Here is a 20,675-nt window from a genome sequence, read left to right as displayed (position 1 = left end):
TGTCTAATCATAGAATAGTTGGTATAGGGTGTGGTGAGTCAGGTGTGATGTCAGTGAGATCTGCCAGGCTGTGAATGACCAGCATGCTGTCACAGTGGCTCAGTCTCCTGGGTATGAGCACATTAATTGGATTATAACCGATGCCGTGATGGCGATGTGTGGGCTATGACAGAGAGTTCTTGGCTCTACACACACAGAATGTTTGTAAGGCAAATGAATTAAAAAGTGTATATATTTTCCAGGATAGCATATGTCCCACTTTATGTGCCATACCTTGGGTGCTAAAATGTCTATTTTTTCCAGTCATTTGCTTTTGGAGTTAAATTCTCCAAACTCTGGAAACCTTGTTCATACAGACAGTTCAGGTTCCAGACATAATAGATAATCAGTCTCTCGTAGAAGGTCATTAATGACCTTGTTGTAAGCAGTTTTCCTTGAATAACAGAGGTGGAAAGCCAGTTGCAGAAAGCTGAAAGGATTCGAATGGGAGAAAAGGGAGGAAGAATTCTTGATGAAGAATGTCTGTTGTAGGAGGCAGGGGACACAAGAGCTGTATGACTCTTGGTTGTGGTCAGAAAGGAGCTAATCAAAGTTAAAGGTTTAAAAACTGGCTTAAACCTGCACAGTGATCTGGGGTGTAGCCTTGGGAAGGTAGAGCCTTGGTGTCACAGGTGGTGAAGATCATTTTAGTCAAGGAGGTGAATGGTAAGGCTGGGGTCCTGAAGGGATCGTGTATACAGGCCTTGGTGTGGCTGGGTTGGTGAGAGTTTGGAGGAGAGAGGGGAACACTGTGATGATTGCCGGTGTTCTTAAACATGGCAACAAGCAAGAACTGGCCAGGTGGCAGTGACAAGGAAGAGTGTGTGAGAGGAGAGACTATGGAATTAGAGGACCTAAGTTTAAATCCTTCTAGCTTGGTGACCTTGAGCAAATTACTTAATTGTGCTAAGCATATTTCTTATCTGCACACTGGAGGTGATGATCGGACCTGAGAATTGCTGCGAGGATGAATGGGATGGTGTATGTGAAAATGTTTGGTACAACGTGTGACAAATAGCATGAATAGTTTGCTAGGAAGATGGTTCTTGTTCTTCACTTCTGCTACTGTGAGGTTTTCGTACAGCGAATTGGACACAAGAAGAATTAAAAGAACAGGTTTGTATTTCAAGGACTGACGGTGGTCTTGCTTAGGAAAAAAGAAGCTTTGTTTGTCCTAACAGGAGCGGGGTGATAGTGGTGAAGTGGAAAGGTGTAAGAAACGGTGTTCATGATGGTGCTGGTGAGGAGAGGGAAAGACGGCCGTTACATGGGCGAGAGTTAGAAGTACTACCATGCTGCATTTTTCAGTGATACTTAGGTTTTGTAGCTAATCTCTGATAGCTATAAATCTTTATTATTGAACTTTCTTCTGGAAAAAAGCCTTAGTCTGAAACTCCAGCCCTAATTTCCCTCTCCCCCCATTGAAATGCTTCTTTTTAAAACATAGTTAATATGTTTGAAAATACGAGGCTGTTGATAATATGAGGGTTTTTGCCTACCTTTGCAATCTAGCAGTGCTCTGTGGTGTGGTAGTTGTGAGAGTGAGAGATGCAGTGATTGTTAGGAGGATGGAAGTCTGGATGCGGCTGTGGGAAGTTGGGAGATTGACAGTCTCCCCCAGGACCACCCCAGCTCTGCCTCTTTGTCCAAGACAGGAACGCACACGGAGGGATGGATAGCAGAATATGAACAGCCAGTGGAGTCAGGATTTACTTCTGGCCAGGAGGTTGAGAATATGGTAGAGTTTGTGTGTGATGAAATGGCATATTTTATAGGATGCAGTAAAAGCAGATGGTGTAGAAGGGCAGGGGTGGAAAGATGTCTTTTGTTCATTCAGCAAACAATTATTTGAGGGCTTACCATGTGCCAGGCACATACAAAAGTGAGTAAAATGCCCTTAATTATCTCCTAGCTAAGGGAGACATGCAAACAGATAAATTCAGAGTAGAGATGGTGACTATGTGAGTCTAAGGAAGAAAAGAAAGATAAACTGATCACTTGAGGAGAGTTGGGGAAAGAATAGCAGACTGAGGATGAGAATCTTCCAGAGCTCAGTGTCCTTATTGATTATTTTGAGGAGGCCTAAGTTCCAAGGATTTTTCTAATATACCATAGAAGCCAGGAAAACTGCTTCTCATATTATCTCAAATGATTTAATTACTAATTTGGGTTTGTGTTATTTCCTTAGGGTGGTACAGCATGGATGATTTTGCCCTGGGAGATTTCACTGTAGTAGATGATGCCTTGTTAGAAGATTGCCCTTATGTGGACGATTGTGTCCTCGCTCCTGAATTTATGTCCAACGATTGTGTTCGCGTGACTCAACTTTACTGCGATGGGGTGGTAAGATTTGTTGATTCTTTAACATTGTGTCTTCTTCTTCTTTTTTTTTTTTTAATGTTTATTTCTTTATTTTGAGAGCGAGAGAGTGAGAGGAGGGGCAGAGAGAGAGGGACAAGAGAATCCCAAGCAGGCTCGGTGATAACAGCCTGGGCCCGATGTGGGGCTGGATCTCAGGAACCGTGAGATCATGGCCTGGGGCGAAATCAAGAGTCGGATAGTTAACCAACTAAGCCACCGAGGTCCCCGTAACATTGTGTCTTCTTAAAGGTTTATCATTTTATTGAGGTATAATTGACCTAAAACATTGTATTAGTTTCCCATGTGTACAATATAATGACTTGAAATACGTACGTGTCGTGAAATTATCACCACAGTAAGTTTAGTTAAAACTACGTTCATTACTGTTCGTAGTTAAAGATCTTTTTTTATTCTGAGAACTTTTAATATCTACTTTTTAAAGGTGTTTTGATTTAGAGCTATGGGAGTAAAGATGTTTTTGTGGTACACAAGTTTTTAAAATAATTTTTTTAATGTTTATTTTTGACAGAGAGAGAGAGAGAGAGCGCGCACGTGCGCACATATAAGTGGGGAAGGGACAGAGAGAGAGGGAGACACAGAATCTGAAACAGGCTGCAGGCTTTGAGCTCTCAGCATAGAGCCCCATGCAGGGCTCAAACTCACGGACAGTGAGATCATGACCTGAGCTGAAGTTGGACGCTCAACCGACTGAGCCACCCAGGTGCCCCTGTGGTACACAAGTCTTACAGGAGGTACAAATGTGATTTCAGAAGGGAAAGTAAGCAGTGCCTCAACAAGAATGTACAATACCAGAGAATGAGTGATGAGGAAATATGGTTTTCTGACTGGAGATTAGAATGGTTCTCAAGAGAGAGCCGTAGATACAGACTCAGGGGAAATGAAACGCTTTGAAAAAAGGCTTAAAGTCTCACCACTGAGCAAAGATAGCGTAATCAAAGTGTATAAGTAAATGGGCACTGAAATTTGTTACTTTAGTACTGATAATCCTTACATTAAAAATTGAAAGCTGTATTTTTGCATTTCACCAGATACAAGTCAAAAGAATTTTTTTCTATTTAGGGGATGCAGTATAAAGATTTTACCCAAAGTGAGAGAAACTTAGGTGAGTAACTTGGTATTTTAATTTGTTAAAAGACTGTAATGGGAGGTTCATCCATTCGCATCAACATACCAGTCCTACATATCTGTCATTTTTATTTTTTGATCTATGTCTTTTTAAAACATTTTTAACGTTTATTTATTTTTGAGAGACAGAGAGAGAGCGCAAAAAGGGGAGGGGCAGAGAGAGAGAGACACAGAATCTGAAGCAGGCTCCAGGCTCCAAGCTGTCAGAACAGAGCCCGATGCAGGGCTCGAACCCACAAGCTGTGAGATTGTGACCTGAACCAAAGTCGGACACTTAACCGACTGAGCCACCCAGGCACCTTGGTTTATGTTTTTGTTTGTTTGTTTGTTTTTTGCTCATTTGTTTTTTAATTTGGCTCCATGCCCAGCACAGAGCCCACTGTGGGTCTTGAACTCATGACCCTTAGATCAAGACCTGATCTGAAATCATGTCAGACATTTAACCAACTGAGCCACCCAGGTGCCCCGATTTATATATTTTTAGTTGAAGTATAGTTGGTATACAGTATTCTATTAGTTTCAGGTGTACAACATTTATATATATTAGGAAATGCTCACCATAATAGTTACCATATGTTACCATACAGTGTTATTACCTTGCTGATGACGATATCCCTCACCCTGTCTATACTTTACAGCCCTGTGATTTGTTTTATGACCGGAAGTTTTACCTCCTAATGCCCTTCACCTATCCTGCTCACCCCTTCTTTTTTACCTTTCCATATCTGTTGTAGCCTTTCCTTTATTAACAGTGTTGATTTATTTCAAAACGAGGCACAAAATATTAATTGAGTACCTTTTTCTAATTAAGAATTTGATATCTGCAATATGTGGTGTAGTAAACCAGTTTCTGTCCTGCAAGATTACTGTGATGCCATTAAAATACACATCTTCTGGCCACTTCTGTTTCAACGTCAGCACAGTTCTGTAATATCAAGGTTGCATCCTTGTGTGGAGGCTGGGTAAGTTACTACATGTTATTTGTTTTGTGTGAACAGTTGTAAGCATGTTGCCCATTATTAAGGAACACCAAATACAATGGAAGCCTTATTCTTATTCTTATGTCTTATTCTTAAATATTGTTCACCTTCACTGTAATGTAATAAGGTGGAAAAAGTTAATGCTTTGGATTTAGATATGATTGACTAATCATGGTAACATAATGAATGAATATCTGAAGAGCATAGATGGTTTGAAACCTACCTAGGGAAAATTAATATGCTTGTTTATAAATAAGAGTATTGTTATACAGAAGAGAGAAAAAAGTACAGAATTTTGTCCATTTAATAAATAACTTACTGTTACCTAGAGTGAAGAGAGAATTTTTTTCCAAATAGTTTAAATTGAGGTATAATGTAAAGTATAAAAGTCAATGGATTTTTATATATAAGAACCTGATGTTTTAAAAATGAATTTGTATTTAAGCAATTCTCATGCTTCTGAGATAAGTTTGAAGAAATTACAACATCTAGAATTGATGGAAGATATTGTGGATTTGGCAAAGAAAGTTGTGGTAAGTGATAGAATCCCCCATATCTAAAGAATATAAATACTCATAGGGTGTCAGGGCCACGTTAGTAACTTATAGTGGCTAACAGGTTATGGTTTCAGTTTAGTTTAACATGACATTATTCTGCTACCCATGAGTTTGCTGTGTATTTGAGAGATTAGATGGACTGCTATTTTCATGGCTCTGACATGAATGATGAGATCCAGGACTATTCCTTGTCAGTAAAGAATAGAAACTGGAATTTGGCACAGATGAAAGTATGCTCCTGGTTCACAGGAACTTTTGTCGCTGAAAGTGACAAGGTTCTCTCTTATAAAATCATGCCGCTGTCACTATCACCACAATAAATACTACTACTTTGTGGTAAACTTTTATTATGCCGTATTTGAGGTAGTATCCCTGTACTGCACTGAGGGTTATTTTTTTTCCCTGTGAAAGCCATTTAGTAATTTTTCTTACTTCAGTTGGTTATGGAACCAAGTGTTTTTCTTGGTATTATTCTGATTGCAAACTTAAATAAAAGACATTCTGATATTTATTTCCTGCTGATAATCCTTTGCTATAACTTCTGTCAGCCAGTGTAGTTGCTTCTTTTTTTTTTAATGTTTATTTTTGAGAGCGAGAGAACTTGAGCAGGAGAAGGGCAGAGAGAAGGGGGCAGAGGATCCCAAGCGGGCTTTACACTGACAGCAGAAACCCTGATGAAGGGCTCAAACTCACAAACTGAGATCATGACCTGAGCTGAAGTCGGACACTTAACTGAGCCACCCAGGTGCGCCAGCCAATGTAGTTTTATAAAAAATTTGGTGTGGGGTGCCTGGGTGGCTCAGTTGGTTAAGCGTCTGACTCTTAGTTTCGGCTCAGGTCATGATCTCCTGGTTTCATGGGTTCCACCAGCTCAGAGCCTGCTTGGAATTCTCTCTTCCTCTTGCTCTCTGCCCCTACACCACTCATGCAGTCTGTCTCTCTTGGAATGAACTTTAAAATCCATACATCTAAAAAGTACACTGAGTCATTTTATTATTAGAAGCCAATTTAAGACTATTTCTTAATTCTTGTTTCAGGGTTCTTAGGAGGTAAATGGGGCATGAAAGTACTTGTAGGAAGTGGACTCTGAACACATAGCAGTATTCATGAAATGTAGGATTTTTTTTTTGTTTTTTTTGTTTTTTTTTGTCCACTGGAAAATTCAAGTGTAATTCATTGAATAAGGAAATAACTGTGTTTTTTTTGTTTTGTTTTGTTTTGCAGAACGATTCATTCTTTATTGGAGGCTTATTGAGAATTGGTTATAAAATAGAAAATGTAAGTGTTAGATATGGGAAGCAGGCACAACTACCAGTAACTGGCAGTCATCTCACTGGTCATTGCCCATGGGTCGAGTTCACATGTTTAGTGTTTTACATGTAGTATTTGGTAGTATCGATTTCTAGATTTTGCTTAAAAAATCTCCTTACTCTGGAGGTTTGCATCATTTTCTTCTCCCTCCTGTGTAAGTAGTATAATTTTGAGCTTCTTTTACAAGTTGATTCTTTTTTCTTTTTTAGATTATTTACCTTGCATATATTCTCCCAAATGAAATTACTAGGTCTCTAGTATGAACATTTTGGATATGTAATTACTAGATAATCTCCAGGTACAATAATCCAATTTTTAATGCTACTGGTAACATAATAAACATCTACCTGTTTCCCTTAAACCTGATGCCAGCATCGATAACTCCACTACTTCTGAAGTCATTTCATATATATGTATTTTTTTAATGTTTTTATTTATTTTTGAGAGGCAGAAAGAGAGCATGAGCGGGGAAGGGGCAGAGAGAGAGGGGGAGCCACAGAATCTGAAGCAGGCTCCAGGCTTCAGGCTCCAGGCTTCAAGCTGTCAACACAGAGCCAATTCGGGGCTCGAACCCACGAGCTGTGAGATTGTGACCTAAGCTAAAGTTGGACGCTCGACTGACTGAGCCACCCAGGCGCCCATATATATATATGTGTGTGTGTGTGTGTGTGTGTATATATTATATATGTGTGTGTATATATATATGTGTATATATATTTGTGTGTGTATATATATGTGTATATATATACGTGTATATATATATGTATATATAGTTTGTTTTTATTTTTATTTTCTTTAATTTAATTTTGAAAGAGAGAGAGACAGAGTGCAAGTGGAGCAGGGCAGAGAGAGGGAAATACAGAATCTGAAGTAGGCTCCAGGCTCTGAGCTGTCAGCACAGAGCCTGATGTGGGGCTTGAATTCACGAACCGTGAAATCATGACCTGAGCCAAAGTCAGACGCTTAGCTGACTGAGCTACCCAGGCATCCCTGAAGTCATTTTAGACCAGAAGTATGAATAACATTCTTGTGAACTCCTGACTCTTCATGAAGATCTTTGCACTGAATGCTCATTTGAGCAGTTGTGCTTTTCTCCTGTTGTTTATCTGCTTACTCTTCTCTGTTTGCCACAGACCATTTAAAATACCCAGTCCTGTGGTGCTGGGGGACTCCGTCAGTTAAGCGTCCAACTCTTGATCTCGGCTCAGGTCACGATCTCACAGTTCGTGAGCTCGAGCCCCATGTTGGGCTCTGTGCTGATAGTACGGAACCTGCTTGGGATTCTGTTTCTCCTTCTTTGTACCCCTCCCCCACTGTGCGTGTTCTCTCTCTCTCTCAAACTTAAAAAATTAAAAATTTTTTTGAATGTTTATTTTTGAGAGACAGAGCATGAGCGGGGTAGGGGCAGAGAGAGAGGGAGACACAGAATCTGAAGCAGGCTCCAGGCTCTGAGCTGTCAGCACAGAACCCAGTGTGGGGCTCGAACTCACAAACCGTGAGATCATGACCTGAGCTGAAGTTGGGTGCTTAACCGACTGAGCCACCCAGGTGCCCTCCAAAAATGTTTTTAAAATACACAGTCCCTTTCATGAACCTTAATCTCTATACCTTTCACTTTGTGGTAAGGATGGAAGTCCTAGTTTAGATGAGATCTGAGACCCCTCACTCACCTTTTGTTATTGTACTTTAGTGCTACACAGAGCATCCTCTGGCCAGGTTGTAAACCTCAGCTTCCAGGTCTGTAATCATTGAAGCAGCATCCTGTTCTCTGAGGGTGGCCTGAGGTTACTTAAAGATGTAACGTGTGAGTCCATGTTATCTGTTAACTTACAAATCGGGGTCCAGCTGTTCTAAGTTGCATGCTAGTGTAATGAAAGTAGGAGATCGTGTAAGTTTTTATCAAGAATCTAAAATGCTATATGTTACATATATGGTGTCACATGTAAATTTAGAGTTAATACCCAAATCACATTCTTTATCCATCTTTTTGATACAGAAAATCTTGGCAATGGAAGAAGCTTTGAATTGGGTGAAATACACAGGTGATGTAACAATTCTACCTAAATTAGGAGCAGTTGACAATTGTTGGCCTATGTTAAGTATTTTCTTCACTGAATGTAAGTATACATGCATTAAATTGTTTCTTGACTCAGTTTTTAAAGGAATTATTCGGGAAATGGAATGTGTGGTTATTTATCTTAGGACTTTTTTTAATGTTTGTTTATTTTTAAGAGAGAGAGAGAAACACCGAGCACAAGCAGGGGAGGGGCAGAGAGAGAGGGAGACACAGAATCCAAAGCAAGACTCCAGGCTCAGCTGTCAGCACAGAGCCCAACATGGAGCTTGAACTCATGAACCGTGAGATAATGACCTGAGCCACGTTAGGTCCTCAACCGACTGAGCCACCCAGGCATCCCTATCTTAGGATTTAAAAAAATGTTTTTCTCTTGTGAATAAGAGAAAAGCCTGAATAAGAGAACTTTAAGCTTATAGTTTTATTGTTCTGTACTTCCTGTCTTAATGTTTTTTATGACATCATACTTCTAAAAATCCTACCTAATGAATGTCATGTTATTATATATAATACCCAGAAAAAGAGATCACAACTGGCACTTTATGTATTCTCATTCAAAAGAGAAATAAGGGGGCACTTGGGTGGCTTAGTCGGTTAAGCATCTGACTTCGGCTCAGGTCATGATCTCACGGTTCCTGAGTTCAAGCCCCACATGGGGCTCTGTGCTGACAGCTCAGAACCTGGAGCCTGCTTCGAATTCTTTGTCTCCCTCTCTCTCTGCCTCTCCCTTGCTCATGCTCTCTCTCTCTCAAAAATAAAGATAAAAAAAAGAGAAATAAGAGCTGAGATTGTAATTTTCATTTCCCTGATGACTATTAATCTTTTGTATGATGAAACTGCTTTATATATTTATTTACTTTGTGAGATATATTTCTCTAAATAATTTGAATGTTAGCAGTTTTTTTGTAGCATATCTTTTTTTTTTAATTAAAAAAATTTTTTTAATGTTTATTTTTGAGAGAGAGAGAGAGTGCGCGCGTGTGCACGTGAGCAGGGGTGGGGTAGTGAGAGAGGGAGACGCAGAATCTGAAGCAGGCTCCAGGCTCTGAGCTGTCAGTACAGAGCCCAGTGCGGGGCTGGAACTCCCGAACTGCGAGGTCCTGACCTGAGCTGAAGTTGGGCACTTACTGACTGAGCCACCCAGGTGCCCCTAGCTATAGGGATCTTGAAGCAGAAAATATTTGGCTCCTTAGTTGATGATGACTGGTAATTTGCCATCCCTACTGAGAAGAGGTCAAGTCTTATGCTGTTTAATGTAAGTGGTAGAGAGAAATTAAGCTTAAACATGAAGGCTGGGTTGATAGAGGTGGTTCTCCTCATTGTTCTGGAGGCCTTTAATTACAGGGTAGATTTTATGGTAAAAGTGGAGGAGCAGTATCACATCGGGCACCCATGTGGACTCGGTTCCAACGCTCTTTCTCTGTTCTCTTCTTTACAATAGCTGTCTTATGGTAGCTGCTGTTGTCCTTATTTTAGAAATAAGCAAACTAAGGCTTTGGGAGGTTAAGTGATATTTCTGCATTCTAGTGAGTAGTACGGCCTAGGTGAGAGGTCAAGATTCCCTAATTTCAAAGCCTAGGTTTTTATCCTGTAATCTTACTTTATCCCTTATTAATTACTTTATTTGGTGACCTTTCAGAATTCTTTCTTAAATCTTCGATTTTAGATACTTTTTTCACCTTGGAAGTGTATGTGTTTGGTAGAGGCTTAACTACGATTTTGTTGGGATAAAATTACTATCCGTTAAAAAATATTTTTTATAGAATAGCTAAAAATATAGAAAATGAAGTCTTGGTATACTTTTAATATAAGTTTTGGTTATTACCTACTGTGTTTTAATTAGTTTATTAAATTTTTAAAAGAATGGTATTTCAAATAACATTTTAACATTTCATTCATGAGAGTCAGAATGTTAAATTAAGATATTTAAAATTATTTGTTACATTAAATACATTTTAGAGAGTTTTCCATGTTTTTGTTATTAGACATTTTTATTGAATATTGTGCCAGGTTCACCATACATGCTCAGTAACTTGAGTAATTATGGAACTGACTTGAGTAATTATGAGACCTGTTTGGAATATCATGACCGAACATTTATTTAAACTACAATTAGAACTAATGTAATAGTAAGTGCTTTTTTTTAATGCTAGACATAAAACAGATGAGACTCACAGCAAGCAGTGAATCTAATAATGTGTTCTAAAACATTTTCAGTTGTGTATTTTCAGTTGTATTATTTGGTACATGTAAAAGATTACAACAAACATGTTATTTAGAAGGTATAATAATTAATTGACTTTATGGATTGACTTACATAACCTAAGTTTTAGAACATTAACAGTACCAATTTGTTTTCTCACTCTCTCCTAAAAATAAAATTTAGACAAGTATCACATAACTAAAGTCATAACAGAAAACTGCAATTTGCTTGAAGAATTTAAAACTCAAAATTGTGTGGAGTGTATAGAGGTGAGAATAAATATTTACTTGTAAGTATATTTTAAGATTTATCTGTTAGAACTTTTATTAACATTCAAAGGAAGTTCAAAAAAACTGTCAGCACACAACGAACTATAAAATTCATAAACAGGTTTGAGGGAAATTTTTAATAAATTTTAATTGGAATATTTATTTTTTTGGAACAGGCAAACAACATCTTGATCAGAATTTTCTAATGTTACACATATATTTTTAAAATATATATTTATATATTATTAAATTAAATTCACATAATGTTGAATGACATAAACATCAAATTGCACATATTTTAAGAGTTAATTATAAACTGAAATTTGATTTTTTTAAATTGAAAGGCTTTTACTTAGTTGAGGAAGTATGATTTTCTCTGGTATAGCTTTATTAAGATGTAATTCACATGCCATAGAATTTAATCATAGGAAATACAATTTTTTTTTATTTAAAGATTTTATTTTTAAGTAATCTCTGCACCCAGTGTGGGGCTCAAACTTAAACCCTGAAATCAAGAGTCACATGCTGTACCAACTGAGCCAGCTGGGTGCTCAAGTTAAATAAGATTCAACTAAATTTTTAAAGAAGGATTTAGGAAAATGTTTAATGTTCTTTTTAATTCACTAATTAAAGCCATTTATGTGATCCAGTTTATTTTACTCTGTTTATTCTGAAACTGTAAGTATTTGAAGTGAAAAGTTTCAGTTGCATCTGTAGCATCTTCGATTTCACATTCTTACTAATTTTGCTGCTTCGTTTTTTGGCAATTAATCTATTCAACTTTGCCTATATGTTACTGATTTATATATTGGGGTTTTTTTTGGCACTTAGGTTATTGAATAATACCACATTTTCTTTTTTTTTTAAGTTTATTTATTTTGAGAGAGAAAGAGTGCGTGCACGCTAGCACACAAGCAGGGGAGGGGCAGAGAGAGGGAGAAAGAGAATTGCAAGCAGGCTCTGTACTGTCAGCACAGAGCCTTACATGGAGCTTGAACTCACGGAATTGTGAGATCATGACTTGAGCTGAAATCAAGAGTTGGATACTCAACTGACTGAGCCGCCCAGGTGCCCCTAAATAATATCACATTTTCTAACTCTTGCATCTACTTTTTTCCCTGCTGTGTGGCAGGCCCAGTAGGTATATTTAAAAGTGGGCCTGCCAAATACTATACACAAGGGGATTAATTATTAGTAGTTATTCATAATGTGGTTTTACTTTTTAATATTCCTTTAACAAAGTTAGCATTGAATCGTCAGAGACTGGTTTCTTTAAGTATATATACCAACATATTGGGTATTGCGTTCCCCTTTTCCACATAAATAATACCCCAGGTTATTTCTGTTGTCAATGACAAAAACCTAGAACTATTTTTCCTAGATAGTGGGTTCTTGATTGCCTTTGCATTTAATTTATGAGTCTTCTTTCACCTTGGTTTCTCAGCAAGGAGAACTAATGAAAATGAAAGGAAATGAAGAGTTTTCAAAACAAAGATTTGATATAGCTATTATCTATTACACCAGAGCCATTGAATATAGGTAAGAGCAAAATAGAACGAGATCCTTTTTGTGTGGCAGATCAAGTTAGAATGCTAGTCAGGAGAAATAAAAACAAGGCAAGGAATTAGAGAGTAATTTCAGTTTGCCAAGTGGAATAGATGTTCTCGCCCTTAGGCGCCAGAAGTATTAGGGATGGCCTGGGTCGATGAACTTAACCGAGCAGTAGAATTCAAGCAAGTCAGGCAGGATTGTGAATATTACTTCTACCCTACCCCATTTTCTCTCAAGCTTTCCAGTATAGGGTCATCTGTTTTTTTCTTGTTCTCATTTTGCCTTTAGCTGATATCTTCCAGATTGTTAACTGATCAAAAAGGGTTAGTTACTAATACTTAAGATTCCCATTAAAAATTCCCATTTGGGAAGTTTTGCTTCTTAAGAGGGAACTTTTAAAGGATAATAGTTGGGATTGTTGAGAGAAGGTGTGTATTTTTCTACCTCATCTTCTGTTTGCTCAGCTGCTAGAATTTTGTAGCATTCCTGCATGTGTAACTCATATTTGGTTCCTACTGACATATTAGCTGGGCCACCTAGTATTGTAGCAGCCTTTGGAGGATGTGTTGTAGACAGCTACTCTCTTTCGTGCCTTGCCCATCTCCATGGGGAATGAGTGACTCAAGGTAGCACACCACACCTGGAAGGCGGCTGCTCTGCTCTGAGGAAAGAAACAGATAAAACTAGAAAGGATAAAATGTGAAATGAAGCTGTTTAAAGTATTGTTGTAGTTTAAAGACTTTCAGAGTTCTTTGTCAAAGTGGTATAGTCCTGACTTATGTGAGTATAATTCTGTCCTTTGTACCTATGCCACACTTGTGGTTTGCGAACTTTTTATTATGCCTTATTTTATCTTGACGGCATCCCTATGAGCTAGGCAGAAATAGTAGAACATTTTGAATACAGGGAAATATAGATTGATTTGAATAAAGTTACTATGGTAGGAAGTGAAGGAACCAGGACTTAGCCAATTAGGTCTCCAAATCCTATATTCCTTCTGCTCTGCCACATAGATGTAAAGGTTTTGAGAAGTTTTTCATGCCTTATGTTTTCTGTGTGCTTTTTATTTGTTTTGTATGTAATGTACTTTCCTGACTAAACATTATTTCTTTTAAAGACCTGAAAATCACCTTCTTTATGGTAACCGAGCTCTTTGTTTTCTTCGCACTGGACAGTTTAGGTAAGTTGGTTAGAGTACCCCGGTCACTGAGCTATTATGCTAAACTACCCATTTTTGAGAAATATTTCTGTTTTGCAGGTAGACAAGAAAATCCTTCAGTAGTTTTGGCAGAAATAGTTAAATGGTTAAAGGGGCTCTATAGGCTTTATGTAGAACAACCATGACAGCAGCAGCTGTTGATTGAATGGATAACATGTATGCTTTTTTCAGTACTTTTACATGTGTTTCTTAATTCTCATAACACACTTAATAGGTAATGTTATTCTCCACGTTGAAATTTGGGGGGGCTCATACTATTAGTAAGTAGTGATGTCAGGATTTGAACACAGATCTTATCTGATGGTATCAAAGTTTGTGTTTATAGTATCTATGTTACTCCCCCCCTTTTTTTTTAAGTTTATTTATTTTGAGAGAGAAAGCACGAGTGGGAGAGGGGCAGAGAGAGTGAGAGAGAATCCCAGGTGTTCCTGTGTTACCTCCTTTTGCTCCTTTAATTGATCTTTATAATTCTGGAAGGATTTTTGCTGTTTCTTTCCTATATCTTGATATAAAAAATTAAGTAAATCTCACTTATAAGTGAAAGAAAGAAAAGATATTTACTGGTTTAGCTATGAGACTTGAATTATGATTTATGTAATTCAGTCTTAGTTTCTTATGTTGCATTGAGATTTTATGTATTAGTTGAGAAAGATTGTTGACACTGTGCCATGATTTTGTTGTTCCTCAATTAAAAATTTTTAGGATAATATCACAAGCATTAGTAGTGAACAGTATATGCTATTACATTTAGTTATATCCTGCCATACTGTAAGATGGGCTTAGAGTGGCTGCAGGAATATATGCACTCAGTAGAAGAATATTACAAGCACAACAAGACAAACTAAAAAGCCAGTTTAGAGCTGGGGATCCTCAGAGTAAAGCTGCATAGGCATAAAGTCCTGTGAAGTTATTAGTTATAATTCATATTTGTGTTTGACCTTTCTATTGCCAAAATAAAAGGAGAAAACCTGACAAGTTACATGAGATTTTTCACTGTTCATGAAGAAGGAGGACAGAAGTTGTTCGGGTGAAACAATTTTCCTGATGTTTAGTTCTGGAAGAAATGTCTTAGATGGCTTACAAGTAACTTGAATTGAGTGATGGACAAGAAAGAACCTCCACAACTTTTCTGTGAAAGCAGAAAACTCTGAAAGTGCAGTTTTGGGTTTCACAATTTTTTTGTGGCGTTTTCTGATGAAAGCAGAAAGTTTGATACCACTGATTTTTTAGTTAAAGTGCTTACATTGGGATGCGGGAGGGTGGGAGTGGGGAAGAGAGTATGTTCCAAGTATGTAGCTTTTAAAAATAACATGTGTTTTTCTTTTATTATAAACAGAACACATTCTCATGGTAGAAAATTTGGAAAATACGAGAGTTTAAAAAGAAGAAAATAAAAATCACCAGTAATCCAACCACCTCGGAGAATACCGCTGTATTAACGTTATGCAGCTTTTAGATGGCTTAAGCCGTGGATAAACCGAGGCTATCTAGACTAGAGGAATGGATGGGCTTGACACAGTCTTCCATCAATACCACTGTCCTCAACTGGTTCTGACAAGAAATGAGCTACAAATGTCCTTAGTTATTGCGTCTGGCTAGGTCCAGAATTGCAGATATCCTATGCTGTTTGATGGTGAATCTGTGTGCTTTCAAGATGAATAGGTTGGCAACTTGGCTAGCCTCTTGTGAAAATCGAAATGTTGATTGGGCAAAAGGTCATCCGCTCTGCATAGGGGAGCTCCGAGAGCTGAGAGGCCAGCCAGGGGGTTTCTGCCCTCTTTCACGAGTGTTGAATGCTAGACATTCAAGGAGGATCCTCTTAAAACTGTGCTGCAAACGAGGTGCATCAAAGTAGAAATACAGAAGCCAGGTAGCCTGGTGAGGTAAAGGTTAAAAGCAGGGTTGTGTGTCCATCCTTGTACTGACTTCCTGATGGTCTAGCTTGTGGTTCGACACCATCGAAGTTTTCACTAGAGGCAGGTCAGCAGCATTTCCTTCTTAGGTGATCACCAATATGTATTGGATGCCAATGTAGTGTCAGAAATATTGTGCCACACGGGTTTGTTGGTGTTTCCCACCTTCTCACACATTGTTTACATGACTTGCTCAGTAACCTAGGGATGTTTTCTGAGTCCACAGTACGTTTCATTCCTGATTAAGTGAATAGATAGTGTGACTTCAGGAAGGAACACGTTGCCAGTGATTCACTCGTGTCATTGACAGCAGAAAGACCCATGCCCTTTAGCTGAGTTACCGTGGTTGAGATGTTTTGAAGGTCTCACATCTGAGGTTTGGTAGATCTGTCATGGGAATCTGGCTGAGCAGCTGTGGGACACCTGAGGGTAAAGCCTCCAGCCACCCCCCCCCCCCCGCCCCCGGCACTGTTCTGAGCACTTTACACACACAAGCTCAACAACCCTCCACGACCCCGTGAGGTGGTTGCTCCTGACTCTTTTTAGATGAGGAAACAGGAATGGGGAGGTCGAGTAAAGTGTTCTCAGATACTAGGTGGGTGTGATGGAGCCAGAATTTAAACCCAGACAGCCTGGATGCAGGGTCTCTACTACTAATCCCCATGGATGGGTGATGGTAGAATCAAAGGGTAATGTGAAAGCTGAAAAGAAAATTAAAAATAAATGCTTCAAATAGTCAATAAACATTAATATCCTTATAGGACATGCTGATTACAAACCGTGAGTCTTTTTTTCATGTCCATCAGATTGGCAAAAATTTTTAAAGCTTCATAATACCAAGTGTTTGAGAGGATGTGGAACAAAGGAAACTTGCGTACTCCGCCGGAGAAAATATAAATTGGTGCAATCACTTTGGACAGCAATTTGGCAAGGTGAAGATGTGCATACTCTGCAGCCCACTTCTAGGCTCATATCCTCCAAACTCAGACGTGTCCCCAAGAAGATACGTGCAAGCCTTCACGATAGCACTGTTTGTAAGAGTAAAGGAATGGAAACAACTCAAATGTCCATCAGTGGGGGAATGGATAAACAAATGATGGTATATTCATACAATGGAATCTTATGTAGCAGTTAAAATGATGACAATGCTGAGTGAAAAAGCAAGTTGCAGAATGATTTGTATGGTATGATGCCATTTATATAATGTTCAAAATATGCAAAATGACTTACATATCCTCAATTAATACATAGTGTGTATTAAAACTTTTTAAAATGCATGGGCATGTTAAACACTAGGGGAGTGGCTGTCTCCTGGGGAGGGAAGGAGGGAAAAGGATCGGAGATAAGAAAGATGATACACAGTGGATGTCAACTGTAACAAAGTTCTGCAAAAAGATCTGAAGTGAATGTGGCAAAATGTTAAGATCTTGCTAAGCTGGTACATGGGTGTTGACTATATTAATGTTATTCTTTGTATTTTTATGTATACTTGAAATATGTGATAAAAAGTGATACAGTGAAATTGAAAATGCACATGATAAGATGAAAAAAGAAAAAAGCAGCATTCCCTAAACATCAAGGATAAAATAAGTGAAAAGTAATCTTGAAAGAAGAGAAATAATAAGTATTTTAAGACCAGAGGTGGGGAGCCGGATGTGAGGTGTGTGGGGAAAATGCTTCATTCAGAAATGGTCAAAGTGGTGGTGGTGTGGTTTTAATGCCAGATAGTCACAGTTTGTAAATCAGGGCACCTTTGGGTGAGTGTAGGTGAGGCCAAGAGCCCACCTGAACTCTTCCCATTCATCAGACACGTGCACCTCCAGGTCTGCAGATGTCGCACTTGGGGAATCCTTGGAACGGGATTGGGGTGAGGGGGGTGGTGTGTGTGGAAATACTCTATCTCCTGCTACAGCATCTGCTGAATACTTCAGGCTCAGGACTGTGCAGTGTACCCCAAAATGCCTGGTGTGGCTGAGATGTCCTTTTATTCATGTGTTCCAGAAGTTTACTTTTCAAATATGATTTGGCAGTTACAGAGCATTATAGAGTGATAGTTTTTTTTTTAATGTTTTTATTTTTGAGAGAGAGAGAGCATGAGCAGGGGAGGGGCACGGAGAGAGGGAGACACAGAATCTGAAGCAGGCTCCGGGCTCTGAGCTGTCAGCACAGAGCCCAATGCGGGGCTCGAACTCACAGACTGTGAGATCATGACCTGGGCTGAAGTCGGATGCTTAACCAACTGAGCCACCCAGGTGCCCCTAGAGTGGTAGTTTTAATTGAAGTAATCAGCTGTTTTTAGTTTAAAGGAGAATCTAGAAAAAGCAATTAGACATATCTATGGCTTCTGTAGTTGTACTTAAGCGAGGTATGTGATTAGGCTGTGCCTCCCTACTGTTTCATTCCTTCTGGTACTCACATGTGGAAATCTGCATTCTTTGATGGGATGTGATAAACTGTGTAAGGGGAAATGTAATTGGAGAAAGGGAAAGTTTAGCCTTGGATGTTTTTTTTTAATTTACTTTGGAAAATTATTGAGCTTTAAACTTGGTATTTACTTTGACCTTCACTATTTAATTACCCATCATAATACGTTCTCTTCTTTTAGATCCAACTTGTGATTAATAGCAGGAAGATAGACTTTAAATGACTTCTGTTTTTTTGTTTTTGTTTCTTTGGTGTCTTTCTGAATTTCTCTGAGGCCAGAGGCATAAATCAAGTCAATTGTATGTTCCTGCGAGAACTTAAAAAAATCCTAGTGTGTGGTGCTTGACTGGCTCAGTCAGTAGAGCATGTGTGACTCTTGAACTCTTGATCTTGGGGTCATGAGTTTGAGCCTCACATTGGGCCTAGAGCCTGTTTAAAAAAATCCTAGTGTGTGTGGGGAATGTCACTGTGAGTGTTTTGGTTTGGTGAATTTTTGCTCATGCTGCTCTCTTTCTTTTGCGGGCTCTTTATTTTTACAAGCTGCTGAATTTACTTTTGAAGCTTTTGAATTTATTTTTTCAGTCTTCTTTGTGCTTTTAAAAAGCAGTAATGCACATCATAAGAAGTTAAGAGTACAAAAGAATGAACTGAAAACTCTTGCCAAGCTCAGACCCCTGCCCTAATTCATCTTTTCAGATCCTTATGTGTTTCCATAACGTCTTATGGCTACATAAGCGCTTATTATGTTGAATCAAATGCAGTTGCCATTTTTATAAGTCAGAATATAGGCAGTTTCGTTTGGTTCAATGTAATGTTCATGTGTGTGTGTGTGTGTGTGTGTGTGTGTGTGTGTGTTAAAATATATTCCTTGTGTGTGTGTTAAAATATATATATTTTAACATAGGAGCATGCTCTACACACTGTTGCACTTTTTTCCACCTAATACTTAAATCTTGGAGCTTGTTGCATGTCAGTGTATATAGAGATACACCCTTGTTTATGTTCATGGCTCCATAGCCTTTTACAAAATGGATTACTCATGCTTTGGTTAGTTTGTATTAGAATATAAATTATTTCTAGTTAAAAATATTACAGCTCTGTAATGATTATCCTTTTACTTATATTCTGCACTCAGGTACAAGTATATCTGTAGAGAAATTGCTGATTGCTTTTACTTGGATGAAAGAGTTTATATAATTTTAATTCCAGATGATAACTTTTGATATTATAGTGTATGTGTTTATTCAGTTGATGGTTATCAGTCACTGCTTATTTGGCAGTGAATGACCATTACATCTGAATCCTGCTTTTGTCGCTTCGTTGTAAGATCTGTGAACTTGAGGAGGAGTATTACTATTTCTTTGTTGGTCTGGTCAGTCCCTGATAGTGATGACTTATAATAGGGAATGAAAAAAGTGATAATCCTTTTATGTCTTGCAAAGTCCTTACATATATTGTGATTTGAGAGAGTCAATAAATAGCATCCCCTGTCCCTCCCAAGTCCAGAATCAGTTAAGAGATGGAAACAGAAGACAGGCAAATGGTGATCCAGTCTTACCTCTAATGCTGATCCAGTTTTTAGAGAACAGAGCTTTATCAGGATAGTCTCATAGCTAAGTGACTTATTCATCCATGATCACAGACAGAACTGGCTACAGCGACCTTTATGAACTTTAAGCTTGGAGGAAAAGGGAATCTGGTGTTATGATGGTGTTCAGTAGAAGATTCCAAAGAGAAAAAGAAGAGGCTACGCCACTATGATTTGTGCCCCTCCCCCTCCACTAGGTAGTTATTATTCATCCTCCGGGGAAAAGTTAGGGGTGGGGAAGGAGATAGCTCAGAAATGGTTCATCTAGCAAATCCACATGGAAGCTAGAGGAGGGGACAATACGTATTCATTCCTAACATTTTAAGGCAAAATGTAGTACGTCATATATGAAGAAATAGGTGAAGGGGCTGGAGAGAGAACACTTTGCCATGTAACAGGTATTCAGTTGGATCATCTAGGCTAGAACTCTCTCTTACCTTACCCTGTGTTCAGTACTCTCTCCATGTCACACAGTCTTTAATTTAAGAGTAAGTAGCCATTTGCATTTCTTGTTTCCTGTTTTCAGAGATGTATTGTTCAGGGTATTGCTGTTCCTAAAGGCATACCTGCTCTCCAGAGTGTTTAGGTTTCAGGCTGTACTAGGTTGGATGAGCAGTAACCCCATGTAATTTACTATGCCCAGTTTGTTTTAGTAGGAGGATGTGGTCATGTGCTAGTAAATGTGAAAATGTTAGTGTTTTTATATGTTTATATACACAGGCACTAATGAATATAGTATTTACAACGTGATTGTAATATAGTACTATGGTTGTAGTATTGTATATTATATTAATTATAATAACAGTAACATTCAACATTGATTCAGCCAGTATGATGGGAGTTCTGCTTTTAGCTCTGTCAGAAATGGGCAAAAACGGACATAGTTCCCACTGTATTCTAGACGGTGGGCCAATGGTGGGAGGGAGGATGTTGTATTCATGTTATTAGTAGTGTGCCGGGTGGCCTGAATACAGAGGAGGAGGGGAGTGGTGGTCAGGGGCGAGACCAGGGAGGGTCTTGTAGGCTTCATTAAGACTGTT

At 38.5% G+C, this 20,675-nt stretch overlaps 1 protein-coding gene across 11 annotated transcripts in view; it reads left to right on the top strand.

Moving 5' to 3' along the window:
- TTC3 (tetratricopeptide repeat domain 3) overlaps positions 1-20,675 on the top strand; it is a 127,592-nt gene that overhangs the window by 10,527 nt on the left and 96,390 nt on the right. For 5 of the 11 annotated variants that reach the window (XM_019420323.2, XM_019420321.2, XM_019420322.2 and 2 more), the window contains 9 exons: positions 2,228-2,382; positions 3,481-3,523; positions 4,358-4,508; positions 4,972-5,059; positions 6,308-6,361; positions 8,391-8,511; positions 10,855-10,940; positions 12,385-12,479; positions 13,609-13,671. The exons of 2 other annotated variants lie outside the window; for them this stretch is intronic. In XM_019420323.2, the coding sequence (XP_019275868.2) occupies positions 2,239-2,382; positions 3,481-3,523; positions 4,358-4,508; positions 4,972-5,059; positions 6,308-6,361; positions 8,391-8,511; positions 10,855-10,940; positions 12,385-12,479; positions 13,609-13,671 (845 nt within the window). In that variant the 5' untranslated portion in view covers positions 2,228-2,238. Of the gene's footprint in view, positions 1-2,227; positions 2,383-3,480; positions 3,524-4,357; positions 4,509-4,971; positions 5,060-6,177; positions 6,197-6,307; positions 6,362-8,390; positions 8,512-10,854; positions 10,941-12,384; positions 12,480-13,608; positions 13,672-15,122; positions 16,556-16,785; positions 16,808-20,675 lie in introns of those variants that run through there. 4 more of the 11 variants (XM_053903081.1, XM_019420324.2, XM_019420327.2 and 1 more) reach the window with 4 other exon arrangements.

This window comes from Panthera pardus, unplaced genomic scaffold (genome assembly GCF_024362965.1).
Source record: "Panthera pardus isolate Hobbes unplaced genomic scaffold, ASM2436296v1 HiC_scaffold_16, whole genome shotgun sequence".
Lineage (NCBI taxonomy): Eukaryota > Metazoa > Chordata > Mammalia > Carnivora > Felidae > Panthera > Panthera pardus.
Note: the sequence above shows the minus strand (reverse complement) of the source record. Positions and strands in the feature narration are given on the sequence as shown.